Source organism: Squalius cephalus, assembly GCF_949319135.1.
Source record: "Squalius cephalus genome assembly, chromosome: 8".
In the NCBI taxonomy this organism is placed as follows: domain Eukaryota; kingdom Metazoa; phylum Chordata; class Actinopteri; order Cypriniformes; family Leuciscidae; genus Squalius; species Squalius cephalus.
Window position 1 is genome coordinate 8,364,446 of NC_137129.1, and position 27,740 is coordinate 8,392,185.

Genomic DNA, 27,740 nt, shown 5'->3' on the forward strand with positions numbered 1-27,740 from the left:
TCAACTCCACTTTCCAACACAGCAAACCTGCAGATTTTAAAGTTTCATACGTTCATAAGTTTCTAGCGAGGCTGAAATAGTGAAAAAGTTTCCCTCTCTTAGTTTTCACTTTTGTTTTGCCTTTTATTGCTCTTTCCTTCTGGTTTCATTCCATCCTTTTCTATTCCGCTGGATTTAGCGTTTATATTCAGCATGTGAAAATCAAAGGGGGAAAAAATCATTTTTCCTTGGTCAATATAACAATAAAATAACAATTCTGAATCTTTCTCTATGTGTCATCTTCTCCTGTTCTTTAGCTCCATGTGGTGGAAACCTAAAGGCTTCCAGCGGCATTATTCTGTCCCCGGGCTGGCCTGAGCTTTATAAAGAGGCCCTCAATTGTGAGTGGATCATCGAGGCCCTGCCAGGATATCCTATTAAGATCATCTTTGACAAGTACGTACAAGACTTCTCTTTCTCTTTTCTGAACTACCATGTTGTTCTTAATAAGGCTCCCTGTTTCATTTCCCCTCCTATCTTTCATTCTATTGGTTATCATCATTTCATAAATAGGTCACTAGTGCACTGCAGATATACTGTACTATCTATCACTATAGACTTGGAATAAGATATATTCTCATCTTTCATCATCTTTCACCTCTTCCTATATGAAATGACTTCATATGTGCGTGTTGAACATTTAATTAAATAAAACATGGGCATCAAATGCTTCCCTTCACTACTAGAACAGCCTCCATTTTGTTTTGTTGTTTTCTTCAGTTTTCTTCATTTGTGTGTATGTGTTGTCCTGGTATTCCCTACGTTATGGGGAACAAATGTCCCCACAAGTATTGTAATACCAGTAAATGTTGTCCTTGTGGGGACATTTTTGTTGGTCCCTGTGAGGAAACAAGCTTATGCATCTTACAGAATGATCTTTTTCGAAGTTTGGTAACACTTTATTTTACAGTGTCATTGTTACACATTACTGTAGTTACTAAACCAAACCCTCATCTTAACCCTATAGTAAGTACATGTAGTCAATTATTATTAGTGCTTAAATGTATAATTACACTGTAATATTGACACCTTAAAATTAAGTGTAACTGAATGTTTTGTGTGATGGGTAGGTTTAGGGAAAGGGTTAGTGTAGGGAGATAGAATATACAGTTTGTACAGTATAAAACCATGTTAATGGAATGTCCCCATAAAACATGGAAACCCAGCGTGTGTGTGTGTGCAGTTTGAATGTTTTCATCTTCTATGAATTGTTGTTGAGAAAATGTTTCAGAGGTGAGGCTAGCGGGAGAGCTGATGTTTTCTACATTCTCTGACTGTGAGTACAGAAAGCAGCAGGGCCGCTGTTGCAGGAAACTCAAACAACACATGCCACTTTAGAGTGAGCTGGGTTTTCAGTTTGAATGATGTAGTGTTTCTATTCTAGCTATAATAGGTGGTATCTTGCTGGAACACAAGCAAGTAGGACTGGGATGAATCCATGTAGCCTCACTTTGTGGTGATGCTGCCATGCTTATGCATTGCACTATTCTGATCAACAGATTCCGAACGGAGGTAAACTATGATGTTCTCGAGGTACGGGACGGACGCTATCCTTCTTCCCCTCTGATTGGTAGTTACCAGGGTACACAGGTCCCGCAGTTCCTCATCAGCACCTCGAACTTCATCTACCTGCTCTTCACCACCGACAAGAGCCACTCTGACATCGGCTTTCGCATCCGATATGAGAGTATGATGGTCTACTATTGTATTTATTACTGTTTTGATCTGAATAGGGCTATGGCATAAATTTCAGGAATTTTGGTATCACTTTTGTAATTTAAAGTCTGTTCAAGTAATGTTTACCACCTTTGACGTTAAATCGAAACGGCTACAATTACAAAAACCCTTGTCTAAAAAAGTGATATTTCTCTTTCAGGTTTAAGGGCTACAAATTAAACCGCTTTGTTGTCGATAATTATGATACAATGTTATCCAGTAGTCTTTAACCCACTTTGTTAAAAAATGCACATGGTAGACTATCACAAAACGATTAATTGCATTGTTCAAACTAAAACACGTGATAAGTGTAATTTGTGTTCAAACTGTCTTACAATGCTGAGAATTTAGTCAAAGCGTGCTAGTTAGATAAAGCTTGATGTTATCTTCTCCTCAATGCATTTCATGGCCGCAATTAAAAGGATCTGATAGTACAGATACCTGTGAATACTGTCAGCTATGAAGGAATCATTATAAATAATAGCCACATGCTCTTTACTATGCAACGTTTTTAATCAAGTCCTGTAATTATGATATAATAGGATGGTAATTATGCTGTGAGATGATTTCAGTCATGCACAAACATGACACATGCAACATTAGACTGCACACGAGAACGTACACACGAGACTGCAGAATTAGCTCCATCACAGTGTTGTGAACTGAACGAATGGCTTTTAGGCTGGAATGACTCATGTTTATAACCTTTTCTTGTTGTTTCTCTATAAATCTCAGTTCATCTTAAATTATTGAATACATCAACTCAAGCAGAAAGTGCTGAAGAATAATGCAACTTTTGAATGATCCGAATAAGCAGAACAATTCCATAAACTTTTTAGAGGCTTATAGTCTGGCCAGTATTGTTATTTTATGTAGTGGCCGATAACAGATAAATCGATCATATTAAAAAGCTGTACTATTTTGTCTAAATAAATAATAAATAAAATACAAAAAAATAAAATCAGTCATTTTATAAGTGCATTTTGGCATCACAACATTATAATGTACAACATGAAAAAACGGATTTTGAGATTTGGTAAGATTAAATTTTAAACATAAAGTGCGCTTTAGATGACAGCAAAGGTAATCTAAATGTAAAATAAGAGAAATTATTGTCCAATAACTGTTATGGTACGTTGGCATATTGGTCTGATAAATGGACAATATCACTATATAAATGCTAAATTCATTAATAGAAGTTAATACTGAATTACTTTTTAGAGATTGTTTTTTTATTGGCCGATTATTATTTCTGTTTTGGTTCACTCACACAAATAGTCCCAGACAAGTCAAATAGTAACACTTTAATTTGTAAATTAGTAGTAGTTCATAATGCATTTAGGATACATTTTCTGGCATGAAAATACACCTGGGTGAATCATCATACGTTGTTTTCCACATTCATTTTTTTCTATTCCCCTCTCAAGCCTTGCAACTCCAGTCGGACCATTGCGTTGATCCTGGAATCCCAGTCAATGGTCAGCGCCATGGCAATGATTTTTACGTTGGAGCTTTGGTGACGTTTAGTTGCGAAGCAGGATACACCCTCAGTGACCACGAGCCCCTCGAGTGTGAACCCAACTTCCAGTGGAGTCGGCCCCTGCCCAGCTGTGATGGTACGGTGCACTCTTTACTAAAGGACACATTAAGGTACAGGTCATTTATTCAAGCACGATTTCGCTCCCAGACTGGAAGGACCTTTACGGTTTGAAGCTACCCTTTCCGCTCCCTTCTCCTATTCCACTAGGCTTTGAATATTTAAGGCCATTATTGATTTTTCCCCTTGGGTGCTGATAGGAATAATTCGCCTCCATATATTGATGTCCTTCGGAAGGGCACTTCCTATAACGTTTGTTTTAGTAGGGTTAAGCTCAGCGTTTTGACAAATAGTCTTTATCCTTTTCTCTTTCCCCTAGCACTATGTGGAGGGTTTATTCAGGGTAACAGCGGCACTATTCTGTCCCCTGGGTTTCCTGACTTCTACCCCCATAACCTCAACTGTACCTGGATGATTGAGACTTCACATGGCAAAGGTGAGATCGCTTTTTGGTAATGGTTCTTTCTTTCACAGCAATAGACAAACAGTTTTATAAAATGACCCACGAACACTAATATGTTTCCATGTCTTTACTGAACACACATCGTAAACTGTACGATATTTAATAACTGTTTCACCCTCTTTTGGAAGCTGCAACCTCCTCCAAATATTTTGTGTAATTGTAAAATCAGACCTGAACAACAGAATTTGCACCATTTCTCTTTACAAAACTGGTTCAGTTCAGTTATGTTCTTCTGATGTCTATGGCATGAATCACTCTCTCATTGGGTCATGCCAAATTGTTTCATTCCATTTGAGGCACTCCAGAAAGTGCATTTTTCTACATTCATTTTTTCCATCAATGATAACAAGTGGAACTATTTTTTGATCTGTCCTCTGTGAAACATCCACATGCTCTTGTGGACTTCAAACAAGTGGCATTGTTTCTTCTTCCACTGTTTTCTGTATCATAATCACCTTGACTGAAATGTTAGCATGTTCCAGATATATCTGTAAGTCTTTAGCTTACACTCTAGTATTCTTCTTGCAAGAACGCCCACTCCAAGGAAGAGAAGCTATGCCTGTCTTACCATCAACTGATAAACATCAAGGCTTTTAGAGATATTTTTCAAGCCTTTTCTAGCTTTATGCATGTCAACAATCCTTCCTCTTTGCTGTTCAGAGACCTCTTTTGTTCGAGATGCAGTTAACATAAGGGCAATGCTTCTTTTGAATAGCAAACTCCAAAATTGAGCATTTCTTCTTTCTTTTATTTTTCTTTTTTTTGTACAGAGAGGCTCTGCCTAATACCTCCAATCTCATCTCATTGACTGAACAGGTTAGCTGATGCCAACTTTTGGAGAAATCATTAGCCTAGGGTTTGACATGCTTTGTGTGTTCAGTACTGAGTTGAAAATGCATCATTGCTTGTGCATTTTGTCTATTTTAATTTATTTCTAGGACTAGAAATCAAGGTAAATTCAAAGGTTTGACATATGTTTTCCTGCAACTGTATGCGGTTGAAGCCTTCATGAACTCTTAAGCCCCATTCACACTGCCAGCGACAGGCAAAGCGTGTGACAAAGTGACAAAGCGACATGATCCCATTCATTTTCAGTGGAGGGCTGGCGACTTCCGGCAACACGAGTGACAGTGACCGTTGGCGACAGAATGTAGGCGTGTCAAGCTACATTAGACGTGACAAAATTTCATAAATTTCAACTTTATGCAAATGAGCAGCAAATTTTGCGAGTGACAACCAATGGGAGTGAAGACTGTCAGTGCCAGTGGAGCTCACGTCACCATCTCGAGTGCAGGCAAGACAGGACAAAGTTCCGAAGCGATTTCAACAGTTTTATACGATTTGACTGTAGCCACATACATGGAAATAATAAAATGATGCCTGGAAATGAAACTGTCGGCAGTCTTAGTGAGTTTGATTCATACATTGATAGTTCGTGTTGTTTATTATATGATGCAATGAGCAGTTACGCTCTGCTGCAGTTCATTTTACAGTTTCCCCTGCATTATGTTGATTATTAGGGACAAGAAAAGTTTAATTTAACTTTTAAGTGTAATTCCTATTCAAATTAGAATGGTATCTTAGTTTTATATATTATTTGTGATATGGCCAGACATGCGGTCAACCAATAACATTAGAGCGACAGCACTGGGAACGCCCACAAGCGTCTTCACAGTACAAAGACTAGCGACATATGGTCTGAATGGGGCTTAAAACAGTTGATGTATTTCTTGTGTTTTTCTCCTCGCAATCTCTGCAGGTGTTCAGTTTACCTTCCACACCTTTCACCTGGAGAGTCCACACGACCACCTTTTAGTGACAGAAAATGGTAGCTTCTCTCAACCTCTGTGGAGATTGACCGGGTCTACGCTGCCACCCCCTCTCAGCGCTGGACTCTTCGGCAACTACACCGCTCAGATCCGTTTCCTCTCAGACTTCTCTGTGTCCTATGAGGGCTTCAACATCACTTTCTCAGGTAGAGAGCTTTGTACAGTCGCTTAAACAACATGACATTTATAACAAAAGAAGCTACAAAATATCAATCCTTCTCCTGTTGCTTTCAGAATACGATCTTGAGCCTTGCGAAGATCCCGGCGTCCCCCCCTTCAGCACTCGTAAAGGGCTGCAGTTCGGGGTGGGGGATGCGTTCATCTTCTCCTGTTTTCCGGGGTACCGTCTCGAGGGGCCTGCGAGGGTGGTGTGTCTAGGGGGGCGTCGGCGGGTGTGGAGTTCCCCTCTGCCAAGGTGTGTTGGTAGGTGGTCACATGCTTTTCATTTTGCTTTGTTTGCAAATTATACAATATATTTCCTCTCGTGCTCAGAGACACACGCTTATGCACATCTACACATTTCAGAGTTCTCTAAAACTCCATATCTCAAAGTAAATGGCTAAAGCAGCCCCATTTCAGAGTTCTGCTGATTACCAGATTCACAGACTCAAGGTTATGACTCACTATCTGACTATGGTGGATATCAGCATATAAGTATATTGGAGGCCAGGCTTCTTCAATTATTATTATTTTTTATTTATTTATTTATTTTTATTTTTTTTTGCTGGAATAGCTTAGATGCTAAATTTAGAATGTAATTTGTTAACATTATGATTTTGATGTTCCAGTTGAAGTTGAAGTAATTAGGTATTATGTAATTTCTGCTGTAATATCTGGCTTATCCTTGATTAATATTTGTTTACGACTCTTGTGGAACTAGGTCAGCTCGTTTCTAAACTTATGTTTATGTTTATGGAATGCATGACATTGATCACATACAGTTTTAGTTGTTGGGCTATATTTATTTATTTATTTATTGGGATATTTAATAGTACATGCCCATTCCTCTTTTTTTACATTTAGATTACTTTTGCAATCATCTAATGCTCACATAAAATGAATCTTTTAAAACACTAATTCAATAACACTCTTTAATGTAATCTTTAGCAAATCTCAAAATAAAATCTATTTTTCATATTGTAATGTTGTGATGACTAAATGACTTGTAGTATTGAAACACTTAATTTATAGGTCATCGTCCATAATATCACGATAAATATTGACTAAGAAAGGTACGTGTATAATTACTATAGCCTTGCATCCCTATTCAGTTGTATTTAATTATTTTTATCCACATCTTATCAGAACAGACCTGCAAACCTGGCAGCAATGTTATTGTCAAAAAGTTTAAATTTGATTGTGTAGTTTAATATCCTAGCAGAATTAGGTCCATAAATTGATTTGCACTCATTCAGAAACACACAATAGCCCCTGTTTGCCAGCATGAGTGTATAATGCGTGTTTGTGTTTATACTGAGATCATGGGTGATTTGTCAGAGGTCATTTGACTTCTTACCTCCCTTTCTGCAGCTGAATGCGGATCGTCTGTAACCGGGAAACAAGGAGTTTTACTCTCTCCCAACTACCCTGGATATTACGGTAACAATCATGAGTGCATCTACTCCATTCAAACCCAACCCGGTAAAGGCATCCAGCTCCGAGCACGGGATTTCCGCCTGGAGGAGGATGACATTCTTAAGGTGTTTGTGACTTAGTGTTCATTTGTGCTTGTGTGTAATGTTTTTTTGTAAATTCTGCAATTACTGTATGTGTCTTTTTTATGTGTCTTTCAGGTGTATGACGGTAGCAGTAGCAGTTCCCGACTGCTGGGCACCTTCACAGGCACAGAGCTGATGGATGTCACTTTAAACAGCACGTCCAGCACCATGTGGCTCGAGTTCATTAGTAATAGCGACAATACCAGCAAAGGTTTTGAGCTGCACTTCACCAGTGAGTAGCACACTGACATCTTGCAGCCCTCACACAGCAGTACAGAGATAGATAGATAGATAGATAGATAGATAGATAGATAGATAGATAGATAGATAGATAGATAGATAGATAGATAGATAGATAGATAGATAGATAGATAGATAGACAGACAGACTTCTATGTGAATTTCCTTTTAAGGATTTGTAAAGGAATTATATATACAGTACATACACCAGAGGAGAGGTTTTCAAGGACACACTTTTTTTTTTTTTTTCTTTCTTTTTTTTTTTTTTTTGCAGGTTTTGAGTTGGTGAAGTGTGAAGACCCAGGTGTGCCTCAGTTTGGCTTTAAACGGGAGGACAAAGGTCACTTTGCAGGCAGCACGGTGTCATATAGCTGTGATCCTGGCTACAGTTTAAAGGGCCCGGAGGTTTTGACGTGTCTCAGAGGGGAGAGAAGAGCATGGGACAGCCCCCTCCCACTGTGTGTGGGTAAGACAACTACGGAATGCTCACACTCATTCACAATACCTTCCCCTGGAAAGCCAATTATTGCGTGGACGGTTCTGACCCATAAGTGGACCATATCAGATGTTAGGCTCTTTAATTGATAAACACACTACTTGTTAACAATAATTATTTACTTAATGTAGCCAATAATCTTTAAAGCTTTTCAATCTTTAAATGTAAATATATAAAAAAAAAAATATTAAATTATTTATGTTGTACTATAATATTAATTTAACTGTATTATATTGAATTATAAAGATAATTTTATAATCAAATCTAAATGAATATATAATAATTTGTATTTAATTAAATGAATGGTTGTATATTAAATTGTTAATATATAATTGTTATACACTTATTTGTTTATTTCTTTTTCTGTAGAAGAGGTTAAAGTTCTTGGTAGGAGAAGAAAAAGTTTGGGAATTTTAAGCGATCAGCTTCCAAGTATTTCTCATCACTTTTTTTTTCTTTTTTTTTTTAGTATTTCATCACAAACTTTAAATCTGCCACATGGCCTTCTATGATACACTCTGAGAAATTGCTTCATGAATATGAACCCCCAAAGCGGAGAGAGTTTGATTAATTTGAGCGCTCTTTTTTTTCTTTTTCTTTTTTTCTTCATGTGTGTGCATCTTCTACCATCCACCCTTAAAGTCAGCCTGGGTTCTGCTCAATGTGAGTTTATCACAGACCCGCTTCTGCAGTGCTGTTGAATTTTGAATTATAGTGCATTCCACCTGAGCCTATGGAGACCTTTAGGCAAAATTGAAATGCCCATATAGAGAGGGGAGAAATGGAACGAGGTATGAGCAAATATTTTTCATCCGCCACAACAGGAAACTAACTAGTACTGTAGAAAACAGAGGGTGGACAGTGAGAAATGAGAAGTTGGTGAGAGTAAGAGAAAGAGGGAGAGAATGAGAGAGCAAGAAATTTAGTTTTATGACTTACGAAGCAGGTCATCCCAGGAGTTGAAGAAGATGGGTTTGTTTCATTGTGATTTATGGCTCTGCTGTCCACTATGGGAACATTTGTCAGAAATTCATATGAGATAAAAAAAAAACCTAAAAAAAAAAAACCTGCTGGAACAAGAACAAGAGAGACAGATGATAGTAAAAAAAAAAAAAAAAAACTCTAATATAAAAATCTCAGCAATAAGATATACAAATAAAACAATCTTGTGCAAACCCTCTTTTGGCATTGTAAAACTACTGTCAGGATTTCCTAAAGACATGCAGTGAAAGATCAGCACTGAAAAGGTTTGGACAGATTTATTTTTGCGGCTGACCTTATTGCATTATGCATTTGTAGGAGTTTCCCTTTCAGACGCGAAATTAAAAGTATTTAAATGAATCGTGCAAGGTGATTTAATAAGGTTTGTGTTCGTCAATTTACTCGTATTTGCGCCAAAAACAATTTCTTAAACCAGACGCTAATTTGCGCTGCTCTTGGTAGATTGCGTTGGTCATTATGGAAATGATATGGCTGCGTTTATGTTCTTTAATTTGCGCTTTGTCAGTAGATCACATGCAGAACTTTCCACTCACATCTACACTTTTTTTTTTGGAATAGTGCTCTCATGCTAATTCAGTTTAGTAAATCTGGCCCTAAATATAGTAAGATTTGAGTTTAACGCAGAAAAACAAACATTAGCTGTGGGCTAAGAAAGTAAACCTAATTCAATATATTCTTTTTAAACCTAATATCTTATAATACCTAATACCTATATACTATTTTTGCTTACAATTTTGTATGTGAAATATATCTTGAAATATGTTTGTTCGGGAAAAGACTAAAAATCTCTTCAACTTTTGCATGCAACATTTGATTTTTGTTCTATGCTGCACCAACAGAAATGATCAAAAGTGTCTATGATTATACCCTTCAGGATGTATGACAATGGCTTGAGAGGCTGAAGGTTCTCTGTATACCTGTCAAAACCCAAGGATCGATGAACAGTATCATTATTAGTTGTATATGTAAAGTATATTGTACTAGGGGTGTAACAGTACACATATTTGGTCCGGGTCTTTTGGTCTGGTATGCATACGAATAAAGTTTTTTAACTACTGCACATGTAGAACATCTCTGTGTGCGGAACGCAATTTCTAACTCCCAAGTTTTCCCCCCAGGATAAGACAATATCGGTTTGATATCTGGAAAATAATGAATGACACAGAGTGAGCTGTTGCCGAATAAGTGCACGACCCAAGTTGTCTTAAACATGAGACGCTTCAAACTAAATCATAAACCTACAAGGCTTTGCCCTACTGTCAGATGCATTTGTTGTTTAATGCATTTGAGACTTGTATTATTCAGCGCACAACGTACATTTATGGTTGTACACTTGCCTGTAAATGTTATTACAAATTTACGCAGGTATATCCATTTCGCATAAAGACTTATCCTGAAAGCAAGTGAGTCCACAGTATATTTAACTTCAGAGACTTAAAGAATGAGTGCCAGTGTGCATGCACTTCAAATAGAAAGAGTATTAGAATGAGAGCACAATAATTCTAACCTTATTCTGAAGTATGTTGCTAACTTATTTTGCATCCAAAAGTGTGAGCACTTCAAATGTCTTCCCAGTTACATTCACTGCAGTGTGTGTTGCTGCCAGTTGCAGCAAAATTGACCGATGTAGTTTGTTCAGTAAACCACCATTTAATAATAAAAGTTTTTTGTTTTGTTTTTCAACGCTTTACCCCAAAAAATTAAACCGTGACTTTAAAACCAAGCTAAATACCGAACCACCATTTGTGTGCACACCCCTATGTATCTATACTTAGTCTATCGGCAACTTATCTTAAAAAAACAAAAAAGCATCTTTAATGGTTTTATTAAGATTTACTCTGTATCCTGTCCTGTCCCTGTCCATAGGGTGTATACTGTATGTGTATGTGCGAGTGTATACTGTGTAAGGGCACACACATTTGACCTCTTGAAATGATGATGACAATGGCAGTTGGAAATAAGACTCTCACAACTTCCTGATCCGTGAAACTGGAACTGTCACACGTACTGGGCCCAACCTCCTGACAAACAAGTGATTTGTTTCCCCATTGCCCGCTACCACCAGCACCACCATTGCCCCAGTGTAAGATGGATAGTCATATCTGGTGCAGGACATATTACCAACACTATCAGTGATATTAGCCAAAGGAAATATGCCCTCCCCAGGGAAGGCTCAATCCTGGAAGTGATATACGGCCACGTTATTCACATTATTCAGCTCCGCTCAGTGCTGAATGTATTCTTTTAAAGTGGAAAGTTATACGTGCCCCTCCACCTGATAATGCATTGACCTGAATTTTTCAGTTATTGACATTCAGTCATTTATAGTCCACATTGAAAATGTATCTAATTCAAACCTGATAATCAATTTTATAATGTAAAATGAACAGATATTTATATTATATTATATTTAAAACATAAATTGAATAAATAATTAAGAGAAATGATAAACATTTTCGCTACTGGTTTCAGAGAAATGTTTATTTTATTTTTTTATTTAGTCAAATATGTACTGTTTTGGTGCTTCAGAGCTGTGAGCTGTCATTGAAGGATGGTGCTTTTGTTTATCTCTTTCTTCACCCAGCCGAGTGTGGAGGAACGATTAAAGATGAGCCCATGGGCCGGATTCTGTCTCCTGGTTACCCAGCGCCTTATGAGCACAACTTGCACTGTGTCTGGACTATTGAGGCGGCACTTGGAAGCACCATCGGGTGGGTATCTACTCTTCCATTACCCCCCTCCTCACCATCTGTCCCTTCATCACACTGTTTCTCTTTTGATATGTTCATCTGCCTCGAAATGTAACTTCCAATCATATCTTCCATCCAATATCTTTGACCTTGAATTTCAAACCATTAACCCATGCTGACAATCCTAAGATCTGGGAACTTCCTTAATTGAGTCATTCCATGAAAGGAGTCTCATTGTTCACCATATTTGATGCACACACATTTACTTAAGCCCTATTCGGACAGGACTAGTTTAACATGGAGAGGTGGGGTAAAGTAATAATTACCAGAGCTTCTCTGTGATTTTAGTTCTGTCTGAATGTGCCATCTCAGTAATGATTACGGACAATGTCAGTAAAGATTACGGCGACTTTTACCTTCAGTAAAAAGGTCCGGAAAAATTACCTCAGGTAATACTAATCCCATGCGAATAGACGCTCTGTAAATATGTACGTAAATATGTCGTAATTTCCTGTTTAAAATTAGTTTTTCAAGTATGGAGACGCTTGAAACATTATTCAGTTGCGTTCTAGACTCTGGGACAAGTCTGTGGCAAAACTCAAGTGTTTTCCACATACCATTCAGATCAGAAAGAAGATCGAAAGCACTTGTTAGAGGCACGGAACATCTTTTAGCGCTAGGTAAGTGCCTTTTACCAACACAATCCAATCTGAAGTTATTTAATACATTGTTCGACCGGACATAACTGTTTTATATAATATAGGTTATATGTGTTTGCGCACGTGATATCAGGAAGCAACTTAATACGCACATGACGACAGGAGGGTGACGGCGATGCACAAATCGAGTTATCCCTCCCATTTCTGCTAGTTTACTGAGATATCTTATCCCGTGCGAATTGGCCATTAATATTACAGACATCCTGTGGTAAAATTACATTACTCCATCTACCCTTGTAAAGTTAATCTCGTCCGAATAGGGCTTTTGTTGTCTAAATGGGAACATTCCATATACTTCTATTGTTTTTATATACACCTAGCTATACAGCTAGTTATAAATACTTATAAATACTATAAACCTAACCCACACACAAACCCTGACTGAAAACTTTCTGGATTTTTTACAATTAAAACTTTTTATGTTTTATTTTTACAAAACGAGGATGTCCCCAAAATGAGGTTTTGTCAGATTTAGCTCACTTCTGGATACAACTTGGTTTAGTATATTAATGTATGTATATTAACCATATTTTAGTGATACCCAGAGGTATGTATATGCATATAATCCAAAATGAAAAAACACACTCATTTCATCGAATGACTCAATATGTCCATCCTTCTATCCCACCACACTTGCCATACTGTGTCTAATTGGTTTGATGGTGATATTTGTCAGCTCTCGCCTTAGCCTCAAGCACCGATTGGCTTGCAGGCTGAGCACTGGCTCTGCGCATGCCAGTATTGTTCATCGTGCTGTCACAGTCAGCAGGACTCAGAGAAGCTAGGAGGACATTAGCACTTTGGCAGCCCTACAGGCTGACCTCTTCCCTTCCCCAGCAAATCGCCCCCTTTCGCACTAATGAATGAACATGCCCCCTTGTTAATTGCCACTCGTTTCGCCAGCGTAATTTTGCATGAAATCTCGCTGCTGAGCTCTGCCTAATTTGTCCGGGGCTTTAATTGTGCTGTTTATCAGATACTTTCCCCGCCCTTCATCTAGATAGTTTAAGAGCTCCCAGACACTGTTTTCTTGCTGTGTTAAAGTGGTTCAAAATTGACATTTGATTTGGTGTTGCTGGCTAAAGGCTTTGTAAGGTGCCTTGAAGATGTGGAAAGCTCAATCAAATTCTCCTTCTATCCTGTATCCTTTGTGTTCATAAATAGTTGGAAATGAGCAATGAGCCGAGTGTAATTATATCATAAGGGTTATTGAGTATCAAACGCTGTTACACCCCTCCAGACGCTCAAGTGAGACGAGCAAGCCACATTTAATAATTCAGGTCACCACCTGTCCTTTTTTGTATAACCAAGTAATTTAATACTGTCTGATACTCAGATGTTGCCTGCTTAAAACCTGTACTTAGTCAGTGTCATGCAATAATTGCCACAAAAAAACAATTTTCTTACAGTGTTCTTAAGGACAATGTAAAGTGGAGTGCCTGAAGCCCTTTTAACCCCTAAATTGCTGCAACAAGTGGCCTCTTGTAGATTAGATTATTTATGTTTCCCCAGTCATCTCAATGGCAAAAGTGTCCCAAAGGATTTTTTTTTTTTTAAAAAGTTCCTTATGTTAACCAAGGCTGCATTAATTTGATCAAAACTACAGTAAAACAGTTATTTTATTATATTTAAAATGTAATTTATTCACATGATGGCATGTTCAGTGTCAGATGATCCTTCAGAAATCATTCATGCTGATTTGGTGCTCTAGAAACATTTCTTATTATTATCAATGTTGAAAACTTCTCAATATTTTTGTTGATTTTTGAAGAATAGAAAGTTCAGAAGAGCACCATTTATTTGAAATAAAAAAGTTGTATCAATGTAAGTCTTTACTGTCTCTTTTGATAAATTTAATGCATTCTTGCTGAATAAAAATAATAATAAAAAAAATACTGACCACAAACATTTTCATTTATTTTAAATATATCTTTTTCTTTTGTTATGGTCATGTCCCTTGGGAACCAAGTGAGTCACAACTGCCACTGGGTATTAAAGGGATAGTTCACTTTGAAATTAAATTTTGGTATGTTTTAGCTTACCTCAAGGGCATCCAAGATGTAGGTGTCTTTTTTTCCGCCGTAGTTTCAATTTTGATATTTTTAGGTCAAACCGTTCTTGTCTGTCAGTCATTTAATGCAGGTCTGTGGTCACTGTCTCAAAGAGCATGCACAGAGTCCAAATTAAAACAATTCCCCATCATAAGTACACATTGATGGCCTAAGACACGAAACGAGCGGTTTGTGTGAGAAAACGAACAGTATTTATTTCGTTTTTTAACTCTTGTACACAGCCACGTCCAAGTGATCTGAGGGCGCGCGCGCATCCTGCTGTGTGACGTGTGCGCAGACTGGTGCATAGATATATACAGTACAGGCCAAAAGTTTGGACACATTACTATTTTTAATGTTTTTGAAAGAAGTTTCTTCTGCTCATCAAGCCTGCATTTATTTGATCAAAAATACAGAAAAAAATGTAATATTGTGATATATTATTACAATTTAAAATAATTGGTTTTCAATTTATTATACTTTAAATTATCATTTATTTCGGTGATGCAAAGCTGAATTTTCAGGATCATTACTCCAGTCTTCAGTGTCACATGTGACATCCAGTCAATCACATGATCCTTTAGAAATCATTCTAATGTTCTGATTTATTATGAGTGTTGGAAACAGTTCTGCTGCGTAATATATTTGATGAATAAAAGGTTAAAAAGAACTGCATTTATTCAAAATAATTTTTTTTTTTTTTTAAATATAAATCTTCTTTATTATCACTTTTTTATCAATTTAACACATCCTTGCTGAATAAAATTATTGATTTATTTAAAAAAAAATAAAGAAAAAAATTACTGACCCCAAATTACTGACCAGTAGTGTATATTGTTGTTATAAAAGATTTCTATCTTGAAAACATTTGCTTCTTTTTTCTTCTTTTCTTTTTTCTTTTTCTTTTTTTTATTCATCAAAGTATCCTAAAAAAGTATCACAGGTTATGAAAAAATATTAAGCAGCAGAACTGTTTCCAACTTTGATAATGAATCATCATATTAGAATGATTTCTAAAGGATCATTTGATAGACTGGAGTAATGATCCTGAAAATTCAGCTTTGCATTACAGAAATAAATGATAATTTAAAGTATAATAAATTGAAAACCAATTATTTTAAATTGTAATAATATATCACAATATTACATTTTTTTCTGTATTTTTGATCAAATAAATGCAGGCTTGATGAGCAGAAGAAACTTCTTTCAAAAACATAAAAAACAGTAATGTGTCCAAACTTTTGGCCTGTACTGCATACACTAGAATAGATGCCGCCTTGCCTACGGCATTCGTTCCAATGAACTGCCGTAGGCAAGGCGACATCTAGTGAATATATATCTATGCACCAGTCTGTGCACATGTCACACAGCAGGATGCGCGCGTGCCCTCAGATCACTTGGACGTGGCTGTGTACAAGAGTTAAAAAACGATATAAATACTGTTCGTTTTCTCACACAAACCGCTCGTTTCGTGTCTTAGGCCATAAATGTGTACTTATGATGAGGAATTGTTTAATTTGGACGATGGGGAATTGTTTTAATTTGGACTCTGTGCATGCTCTTTGAGACAGTGACCACAGACCTGCATTATAGGACTGACAGACAAGAACGGTTTGACCTAAAAATATCAAAATTGAAACTACTGCGGAAAAAAAGACACCTACATCTTGGAAGACCTTGAGGTAAGCTAAAACATACCAAAATTTAATTTCAAAGTGAACTATCCCTTTAAGGGTGCTCCAATCAATCGGGTTTAGATCATTATCACCTGATAATCGTTTTATATAGTTTCAGCCGATCAGAAAACTTGCGAGACAATTTTTCTATGCCCAGCTAAAATTGCTTCACTACATTCACCGGTCAGGCACTTCTACCAGATGTAAAAAAAAAATAAAAAAAAAATTGCTATGTCATTGTGGAGAGATTTCAATGACAGCAACCTTACAACAATGACAGTAAGAAACTAGGGCTGGGCGATATAAGTGCTTTTTTTTTTTTTTACCTTACTGGGATTAAATTAACCTTCAAAAAAAGTTGCATAACACCCCATGTACAGTCAGGTTAGCCTTTATTGTCTAGCAACCACATCTAGTACAATATGAAGACATCAGAAGTCTTTACCACCAAAACGTGTTAGCTAAGTAAACATGTCTGAGCTTGAGCATGTAAAGGAGTGTGTGAGTTATTTAAAATAGTATTAGTTGGAAATCATGTTCCAATACTCCATTCCGCAATCAGCAGAAATCATTTCTAAAAAGCTTGTTTGTCAACAGTAAACAGCTATTACAGTGTGCATTTGTGTGTGATGTGATGTTCATAACATCTAGTACAACTATATGATCACATATGAGTATCGCAGGTGTTAGAATGTGTGTGTTTTCCTCTTCCTGTATGTCTGTGCAAGTGTTATTAAGAGATCCCCTTCCACAGGCACAGGATAATTAATAGATCAGGTCCCTTCCAGTCTCAGACCTAGTTCCCCAGTGTAAAGTATGCACATACTTTTCTTTGATCTCATCTTGAGCAATCAATTATTCAAGATCATTTGCAATGCAATAAGTTTCAGAATATGTCCTTTGGCATATGACCAAAATCAGTATATAACTCTTATATAACAGTAATTTTACCTCACGGAATAAATCTAGAAATTATATTATTATATTAAACGTAAATACAATTATAATTAAATATAAGTTATATATAAATACTCATAAACAACCAATACAAACGTTGAGGTTGGTTTTTCATGTTCTTGAAAGAAGAATCTTATGCTAACCAAAGGGGAATTTATTTGATCAAAAACACTTAAAAATGTTGTGTGATATACTGTAGGCCTACTTTAGTTACTTGGAAATATATGCTATAATGTTTCAGTTTCTTGATATTTTATTGATAAAATGAATGAACGTTTCTGTGTGCGCGTGATGTGCGAGCTACTGTCTGTGTGTGTGTGCGTTACATTGCAGCAGCACATTAGTTTAGATCTGCAATTAACATACGTGTACAATAAGCTGTTTAAAACATGCATTCACCCAATCAATTTTGAGCATCTAGATGGTATAGTCTTACATTTCTTGTGGAGTGCTCTCAGAGTTTGCATGTATTTGTCATTTTAATTATTTGGAATGAAGTGTAAGTGGACCCCCAACACACTTTGGAGTGTGAGCTATATTTTTCAGTTTGACGGTTTTTGTTTTAATTGTATATACCTCAGTATAAGTGCTATATATCTCTATATAATGGGTGATACATATGTACTGTCACAGGGTGTATACTGTGATACCACCTAGCTTCAGCTGTCCTGTCCTTGTGGACTTCCTTATCCAAAGGGCTGATGGAAAAGTCTGAGTGTAGAGACATAAAAGGATGTGTAAGGGTGGACTGGGATGGTTGTATGATGTGGCAGGACGCTGACGGGGAGGGACACACTTTGGGGTTTCATGACACATGGGGTGCAGACGATATTTCAATGTTCTTTCATCACAGACACATCTCCACCTCTGAGATGCCTTTGTTTGGCAAAGGTGATAATTACTTTCAGCAGCCTCTTCACACACACACACACACACCCAGAAAGATATACCGCCTAGCCCCAAATGTCCTCATCCATGTGGGATTAGACATCGGTTAAGCCTGCTGTTCCAGAGCTGGTTTGGAACATTCGAGTCGCAGCTCAAAGGATCGTACTGTCACGCTCAAGGCTCATCTGCAGTCACGAAAGAAATCTGAGGAATTAACGGAAGCTGGGGTCCCTCTTCCCTATTCTGCTGTTTTATCAACCTCTTTTTCTCTTCCTCTAAAGCCTTCAAGTCATAAATTAGCCCTGTTCTCTTCTTGTTTCCATCCCATCTTGTCAAAGTTTCTTCTCCTCTCTTCTCTTCTCTTCTCTTCTCTTCTCTTCTCTTCTCTTCTCTTCTCTTCTCTTCTCTTCTCTTCTCTTCTCTTCTCTTCTCTTCTCTTCTCTTCTCAATAAGGGCAGGGCATAAAGGTTTTTAAAGTTATGATATATCATGGATTAAACTAAAATGAATTCCATTTAAATTAATTATTAGTCTGTACATAAAAGAATGGCCACCTCCTCACCCCTACTTCTCACTGATACTCGCAGGTCTCACTTTTAGAATGAATATTTCTCACACAGCAACAATAATGTTAGATATGAAATGAATATCTCAATGGGAAAGTTGTTGGTTTGTCAGTAGGGTATTCTGCTTTTAATTAATGTAAGTTAGTAAAAAAAAAAATAGTTACTTAGGGTACAAAAATTGTTGATTGCTTGGCTTGCGGGATGCTTAACATCATATTTAAGGCCATGGTTGCAGGCACACCTCATGACGCGTAACTTTAAACACAACCACAAAACCAGTGCAAATAATACAGAACAGCAGTTTTTTTGCATTATTTATTCATGCTGTGGTGTATGGTCGGAATTATAGTCCTGCCTCCAGCACCACTGGCATCACTGTGTGCTTCTTTAGTAGCTTAATCAGCAACATCGACCAGCTTGACCAGCCAAGATGCTAATGAACATCATCATTACGTTGTTCCATCAGCTAGACCAGCACCAGACCAGCGTAAACCAGCATGGACAAGCATTTTTGGAGTATAGACAGGGCCAGATTTACCTCATATTGTGACATAGGCTAAACAAATCTCTCTCCTCCCCCCAATATGCCCAATGGAAATGTAAAAACATTCAATTTTCTTAAAATATTAAACCCTGTGTTGTCAAAGTTGATATTCTGGCTTTATATATGATAATTAACATTTTACCAAAATCAATCTTAAATCAAGTGACAGGCATTTGACCAACGAATGTTGTATTTTGTTCTGTCATTAGAACGGCCGCATCTGAGGCAGCAAATGCATCGTTTCATCAACCTACAGGCTATAAAGTTTATTGTTGCTATATCAGGTTTTTTTTTCTTCTGTCATTTATCTAACATATCTCATTTTATTAAAGATGAAGTGCAACGCACAGGCCTTAAGGACAGTATTGGCTATGACTCAATGGCAAATGCTAGACAAAGACACTCTTCTCTGCTCCTCAAATACATAAAATATGATCCTTATATATAGTAAAGAAAATGCTGTACTTGTTCAAAGAACCAGTTCTTTATTTACCCTTGCAAACATGCAGAGACGGTCCAAACCAGGGTTGTCAGGCCAATTGTTCATCTAAACTCGCCAACCACGGCAAAAAGCAAAACAACAACAAAAATGTGGCAACAGTGTAAATGTAGCCCAACTGACTTGGCAACACTGGTCCAAACTGCGTATGGCACTTAATTCACAATAGAGGCAGGGTGGACAGTTTGAGGATCCAATGGAGTTACAAGGTTTAGTCACAAGCTCTTTTCAATACTTGTCATTGGTTATAAGTATTGCAAAACCCACAGACAGATTTAAAGAGTGACCAATAGTAATGGTTTATGGAAAAAAAAGATAAAAATGACAAAATGTGGAGAGACAAGCTTCTGCCTGACAGCAACAATATTATACATTGTATTAATTTATAAAGTAACTGTCTTACAGAGTTTTAGCAGGAATTTAGAGTGAAATAATAATAAAAAAAAAAAAAAAAATCTCCACATTGTAATTGCCCCCCCGGACATGCGAGCATATGCAAGTGCCTAGAAAGCCTATGCATAAATGATCTGATCTGTTGCTTTTTTTTATCAGCAGGTTGTACAGGCACAGGGGAGAGAAAGACCCCCGAAGAGTCTAGAGTTGATCAATCAATTAATGAGGCTAATTTTTAATGAGCTGTGAAATTGTGCCGTCTCACTTGCAATGTCTGCTTGGTCATTACTCTCAATATACAAACTGTCAAAGTTTGAAACTCACAATTTTTCTAAAAGGTTAATGTACCCCAAAATCCAATACTTTGCTAAATGGAGGAAATGTGCTCACGCGCACCGAGAATAATCTGATGATAAACACCCGGATGGTTCTTCTGCCGGTGTTCTCATGGGAGCACTTTGCAGTGGGGATGGCTGACAGCGGTAAAGGGAGGAGACCGTGCATTGTGGGTAGAAAGTGCTGTGCATTTGTTTTTAAGGTGGCCTCACATTTGCTGAATCAGATTGAGAACTGCTTTTGTCTCACCTATCTAGTCTGCCTACACTGCAGATAGAGATAACTAATCATTAATGCATCAGCCACTTCCGCCCTCCATATTCGACTCTAAATGAAGGGGTTTTATTTTATTTTATTTTTTATTTTTTGGTGTATTTTTAAATGAATTGTTCGTGTTACGTAATGAATTACATTCTGTGTTTATTTATTTGTTTATTACCAGACAAACAAATGCAGACTAAGAATTTCTAGGCTGTTTCGTGCTGGTTTTTTGTTGGTTTGGTGCTGATCTAGCAGGTCTAGCATAGCCATACTATTCATCAGCAGAAGTTAACTGGTGAAGCTAGCCAATAAGCATGGCCTCTCTTATGATTTTATTTTTTTATTTTTTGTCCAAGAATGTGTTTCTGGTTTTGAAGATAGAGTTGAATCATTATGGGGACGCTAGCAGAGTTTGAGTCTTGATCTTGTGGCCTCGACTTTGAGACCTTTTGAAACCGTCTTCTCCCAGACGTTCATTGCTCTGGAAAACTGCTTTGAGCAACATGAATGATGCAATAAATGAATCACTTTCTCTATTTCAATTCTTTAAAATAGCCAGCCTGGCTCTTAGACAAACAGGTCATGGTTTGGGATTGAATCTGCCATTTCCACCCTTTCTTCAAATTCAAATAATAGTATTTTAGTTGTTGTTGTTTTGTTTTTTTTAACCACAATCAAAACTCGTCCTCTCCTTCAATCAAATAGCTTCCATCCAAATTGCAGTCGTACCCATCTGGGATAATGGAGATGTCCTGCACAGATATGTGCATAAAGGTGCCCTTGAGCGGCTTGATGTTCTATACTCTGCTGCAATGAGAGATGAGCACCATCATTGTAGTGATTGCAACGCAGCATTGTATTGATATTCTGACATCATTTTGTTTTCTTCTTCAGAATCTCCTGTTGACTTACAATGATCTAACCGCAAGGGATGGCATCATTTGTAATAGAGGGCAACAATCCGGTTCTGGAAGTAAAAATTCCATTTCTAACAGCATAGCATAACATAACATAGGGAAATTGATTGATTTGATTTATTTTTTATTAACTTGTAAACCGTTCAAAACAGACCTACTGTGAGGTAATCAGTGGTTTAATTGAAGCCATCATTCTACATTATTTAACTTATTTTTTAAATAATTGTGTTTAACAGTGTAACTCCTAGTGGAAAAACGAAATTATCTATGATTATGCAAACAATTCACACATTTATGCAAAAATTATATATATATTTCTTCAGGATGCAAATGCAAATTCAATGCAAATCTGTCCACCTTAGACAGGACATCTTTGTACACAATATTTACTCTAAACACAACTGTTCACACATTATTTACAATACCAGATCTGGAAGGCGTTTCATGAAACTATACATTTCTCACCCAGCTTTCAAGTATAATGAACATTTTCACAAACACATGCAAATGCTTCTCGCGTTCTTACCAATCATTAGATATTCATCTCATGCTTTCACAGATTACTGTCTTATTTATGTTAATATCTTTTTTTCTTTTTTAATGTTGTGTGTGTTTTCAAATTCTCTTTTCATTATTTTATTATTTATTCGCTTTCCATGTTCCATGTAGATTTTGTTCTCAAGTGACTTGCCTGGTTAAGTGAACAAACAAATAAATGCATCCACAGACATGCATTCACAAAGCACACGTCGCTCCCTGTCTGCCAAGTCATTGCAGCAGGAACGCGGCGAGATTCCCGGGGTAGCGGCGCTGTTTGGTATTCATATGACACAGCTCTTCTCTCCATTCACCTTTCTTCCTCTCCTCTCTTTGGCACTTCCTTTGAAATCGAATTGAAGCACTTTGTTTCTTAAAGATGCGTGCAACACTTTGCTTACCTCTTGTTATCCACTTCAAAATGGTGGTTTTAGTTGTTTAATTTGGAAGGACAGGAGTCCTGGCTCAGTCTTGTGCTTGTTTTTAAGTAAGTAGATGCTTTTGGAAAGGAATAGAGTGGGTAAATCAGGTTTTGGATGACCTCTGTTGAGATCAAAAGTATTTTTCCATCTCTTGAGATGCAGATGACCTCTACATTTTGCGTGGTTTTAAGGGAACAAATCAAACCTTGTTGGGTTTAGTCTTTCATCTCCCTCCACTTCTCCTTTGTGTTTAACATGCAAATCTGACAGACTGTAACCACCCACTCTCCTGCCAACGCTCCCCACAACCCTACCAACTGCCATCCCATCAGCGAGGATTACATGAAAGAGTTGTAGAGCAATAGAGAGAGAAACAGGAAAGGATAGACGAAAGAGTAAAACGCATTTCAATAAATAAAAAAGGAACATGAGGATTAGTTAACGATAGCTGCGTATGGAATAGCTGTACCAGTATGATGTTTGTTCAGGCAAGATCCTCGTTCTCCTCTCAATATCAGTGCCTGGAACTGAGGTTAATTAGCCTTGCATCACGACCAGAGCTTAGTTCAAAGAAACCCCTTAAGTTAAGAAAAACTGTATTTTACTGTCTTAACTTAAAGGGAGAGTTTATCCCAATATGGAAATTCTGTCATAATTTCCGCACCATCATGTCATTTCAAAATCTGTATGACTTTCTTTTTTGCTGTTGAATGCAAAAACAAGTATTTTGGAAAATGTCTAGTATTCAGTGTGTTAACAAAAACAGTTAAAACATTAAAACAGTAAAAGTTTATTGCAACTGGTTTCAGATTGTTTAACCTGGCTTTGAAAAGCCTCTAAACGGATCAATTTTGACCACTATCAATTTTCATACTGGTTCAGTCTGGTTTAACCATCATAAAGCAGCCTGAATCAGCACAGAATATGTGAAAATTAAAGATGATGAAAAAGTATGTGAAAAAGAAATAATTCTGAAGAGCAAAAGAGCAAAGTTCAAACTGATCTTCCATTCTTAGCTAATCAACTTCATGACCATCAAAAAATGTTATCAGCATGAAAATTTAATCAAGTTGGTCTTTTTAGAGCAGGATAGAGTACTAATATAGTATTTATTAATATTAATACGAGTTTTTGCTTGTATATTTTCATGTATATTTTGTATATTCGTTTTAGTAATTGTGCTACTGTAATGTTCATATATTTTTTTAATATATACCGGTATTTATATTTAGCTCTATTTTTAATTTCAGTTTTTATTTTAGCACTTCAAATGTATTTCCATAGTTCCAACAATTTAATATTTATGTTCAGTTATATACATATATTCCAACAATTTCCAACAATTTAATATTTATGTTCAGTTACCAGATTTGTATATATATATATATATACACACACACACACAAGCACCCACAAGCCAACTTGCACCGTTTCTACATCAGACATGAGTGGCGCAATGCGCCAAAAGACAATAGAACCCTTTATAATCAGTGATGTTGTGCAACACGACAAATCCCTGACAGTAAACTGATGCCTCGTTCTATTTATGACGCACTCCAAGCACTTGCTATACTTCTCATAGGAAGGACAAATGGATTTGCAACGGTCGGTTTGTCGCGTTCAGTGTAGACAGCTTCTAGCTGTTGCAGCTCGGCGTGATGCACTGCATCAACGGTTGCGTCCGGTGCGTCCATCACATCAACAGTGTTTTTTTTTTTTTTTTGGAGAATATAAAAAGGTGACAATGAAAATATAACAAAAAATGATTTTGAAAGATGTGACACTTCATGCTGGTTTATGTTGGTTAGTGTTGATTTGGTGCTAGATTAGCTCATTATCATAGGAACTCCTGGTGAAGCTTGTTGGCGACACCAGAATACCAGCATCTAAAATACAGCCGGTTCCATCAACTGCACATAACACCTACTGTAGCATCTCGCAGGCAAAGAGGAAGTTGGCTGTCAGTAACAGAATAGGTGCATCATTGTGCGGCTGCTTCCCCTTGAGAAACCAGCCGCCACTCGCATAGATTAGCGCTTTAGCATGACACAGATCTGTCCTTTCGGCAGTGATGCGATGGATGTTGGAGTCCGAGGGGGTTTCTGAAGTGCTCGTTTCCTCACAGAAAGCAACAATGTGTGCGTGGTAAACCTTGGGGTTGCCAAATGGGTGGAGGGGGATGGAATAATTTGGTTCTTTATCAGATTTGTAAAAGCACTCTGGCTGTAGGCTGATTAATCTCATTTAGAACTTCTGGATTGAATAATGTTTTGCTTTCTTTATCTGTCTGCCTGTCTCGCTACTGTCTCCTCCTGTCTCTCTCTCTCTTAACTCTGACTGTGATGTTATCGCTGGAGGTCACAACGTGTCTGTACTTGTTGGTCACTAGTTTAACAATGAATACAGTGAATGAATGTGTGTGTGTGTGTGTATTGAATTCTGGTTGATTGGGACACTTTTTGCCATTGAGTTGACTGAGGAAAAGTGTCCCAATCGATCTGAATTCACCCTATATATTCTAATTTGCATAGACTTTACTCAGACAAACTTTACCGCATTGTCTCACCACTGAATCCTGCCGCTCTTGTCAGTGGAAATTACTGAGTCATTGAAAATGAATGAGTTGCCGCTGCTTTGTCGGTGTAAGTGTGAACGGGGCTTTACACTTAGATGCAGGGCCTTTCTTTATTGTATACACAGCTATAAATAACTGTTGATCTCTTTCATTTCACACCCAGACTGTGTGCAGAGTGAAACACCTGTAGTTCGCACAGTTGCTGTATATTGTGTGTTTATGTGTGTCTTTCATACTGAATAGACGGATTTGTTGAATTCTAAAACCTACACAATATTAAATTGAAACTGGGATTTAGGAATACTTCCCACTCACATCTTTATGGGTGGAGAAACGCACATACATGGAAACCCGGGGAAGCTCTGCTAATTCACTTTCATGAATTACAGTAAGCCAAAGCGTTTTTGCTACTTGTATGCATGCGCTGTCATGGCAATAATTTAGTGGAAATACTACACATCATGTATGGCCTACAACACTCTATTGAAATCGTTACATCCCCACAGCAGTCGTTTGTAAAGGGGAGGATTGTATATTCAATAAAACCCCTTTTGTTTTCAGTAAGCAGACAGTCTTTTGGTTTCTAATGCAGATGGACATAACTGAAGTCATGGGGTGCATGTTTGTTTTCTTGAAATAAGTATCTAACTTGGCTTTTGAGACATCAATACTTTTTATGCCGCCCCTGAAGTCATCCATGTGTAAAAGGCCTGTGAACCATGACTGATAAGGTCAGCTTTTACACATGATCTCTTTTTCTTACTCACTAAGCACTGCAGTAATCGCTCTACTCAACACAATGTCTCTTCTTGTTTTTGTTGTTGTTGTTTTTTTCTGTTAATGCAGCATGGTCTGTGTTAATGAGCTTTTGTGTATGTGTGACAAAGTTCTCCGCCGCCTCCTTGGTTTTTACTTGAGTTTCTTAAAAGCAGGCTCCTGATATAATTTACATAATTTCCTTTCAAATTGCTAACTGTTGATGATTTAACTCTTACAAATCGTTCCAGTTACACTGTGATTAGTTTATATGAACTTACTTATCTAAAGTTTTGTTTTAAATGTCTGTATTGTTCTACAGAAAGATTATTTTTCTTAAGCCTGGATGTTTTTTTTTTTTGTTTTTTTTGGGACTTTTACCTTGATAGTCTTATTGACACATATTTAGTATGTGTTTTGTGGCCTTATTTCAGAAACTTTCATTTTTAGTTTTTTCAATAACCATGCATAAACATTATTCTCTCAAAAATGAAAACATGTACATACATGTGGCTCACATATTATGGTAGTCCTGTTTGTGCTAAATAGAGTGTAATTTTTTTTTTTGCCATTGATATGTTTATAAGCAACTGAAAAAAGCACAAATGTCAGGGCATGTCAGAACATCTCAAGGACCCCAAAAACACCCCAGACCTCAGAGGGTTAAAGCATACTTAAGGTCGATACTGTATATTCATATTGCATTATTGTACGTCTTCCCATTTCTTTGTCAAGGTGGTTTTAATAATGTGGTAAAAAAAAAATATTTTGAGCTCTACTCAACTCATAATTTAAAAGGACATTTATGCCTAGAATGTATCACAGGACAAGGAAGGTTCAGTTACACTTTATTTCTATAGTCCACTTTAGACATTCTACTAACTACAAGTAAACTATGTCAACTGTCTCTCATTAGGGTATTAGTAGACTGTTTGGTTAGGGTTATAGAATAAGGGTTTAGGGATAGTAAAATAAGTTGACATGTAGTTGCAAAGTTACTTATAGTTAATGTCTGTTGAGAGAGTATCAAAACAAAGTGTTAGCAGATATTAAGCAGACAATCTACTAATACTCTAATGAGAGTTAGTTGACATGTTGTTGCAAAGTTACTTGTTGTTACTAGAATGTTTAAAGTGGACTATTGGAAAAAAAAAAAAGTGTTACCGAAGGTTCCCCAGCTTGCTCTGCACACAAATTATTTGGGACAAATGTACTGTATTTCCATTTTTAAAGATCAGTGTGAGAAAAGTGACCTCTGAAACGTTGGGTTTTAGAATAACCAGCTTGAATTTAATTCAATAAGGTCCAAAAATGTTAGGTTTTTCTATAATTGTTTTAAAAAAAATCTACATTTTCTTTAGAAATCCTGTCCATTTTAATTTTTGAAGATGTTTATTCGATTTTGTTCAGCATTTTTGCAGTGTATTGCACTTTTTTGATAATGTGCTTTTTGTCCCTTTTACCATTTTGTCATATGGATTTTTGCTTTTGGTTTTCACATTTCTCTAGCAGTGTTGATCAATTTGTCCTTAGTGTATATCATAATGCAGTAGACTGTTCTCAAGAGGCGTTTTCCTAATGTCCCCTTATTACAGTACCTGCAGCAACAACGTACAGAGCCGTTTCTGTAGAGACAATCTGTTATAATTATCTGTACAGAACACTTTGTTAGTTATGTATTCAGTACCTCATGCATTAGTAAAGTAATCTGGTTCTGGCATTTAGGTTGCAGAAAACAAGTACATTTCCCTCGGATTGGAAGTGGCATGTCTCATTCATGAATCACTTTGAAAGTCCTTATTTAATTGTTGTTTCTTAAAGGTTAATTTCTGCATGTTCTACATTATAGTAATA

General features: G+C 37.0%; 1 protein-coding gene across 1 annotated transcript in view; it reads left to right on the forward strand.

The window, feature by feature from the left end:
* csmd2 (CUB and Sushi multiple domains 2) overlaps positions 1 to 27,740 on the forward strand; it is a 305,472-nt gene that overhangs the window by 194,186 nt on the left and 83,546 nt on the right. Inside the window, exons 16-25 of the mRNA XM_079877810.1 lie at positions 297 to 435; positions 1,539 to 1,726; positions 3,183 to 3,371; positions 3,672 to 3,788; positions 5,575 to 5,790; positions 5,879 to 6,067; positions 7,175 to 7,344; positions 7,438 to 7,594; positions 7,876 to 8,067; positions 11,684 to 11,810. Coding sequence (XP_079733936.1) covers positions 297 to 435; positions 1,539 to 1,726; positions 3,183 to 3,371; positions 3,672 to 3,788; positions 5,575 to 5,790; positions 5,879 to 6,067; positions 7,175 to 7,344; positions 7,438 to 7,594; positions 7,876 to 8,067; positions 11,684 to 11,810 — 1,684 coding nt within the window. The remainder of the gene's footprint in view (positions 1 to 296; positions 436 to 1,538; positions 1,727 to 3,182; positions 3,372 to 3,671; positions 3,789 to 5,574; positions 5,791 to 5,878; positions 6,068 to 7,174; positions 7,345 to 7,437; positions 7,595 to 7,875; positions 8,068 to 11,683; positions 11,811 to 27,740) is intronic.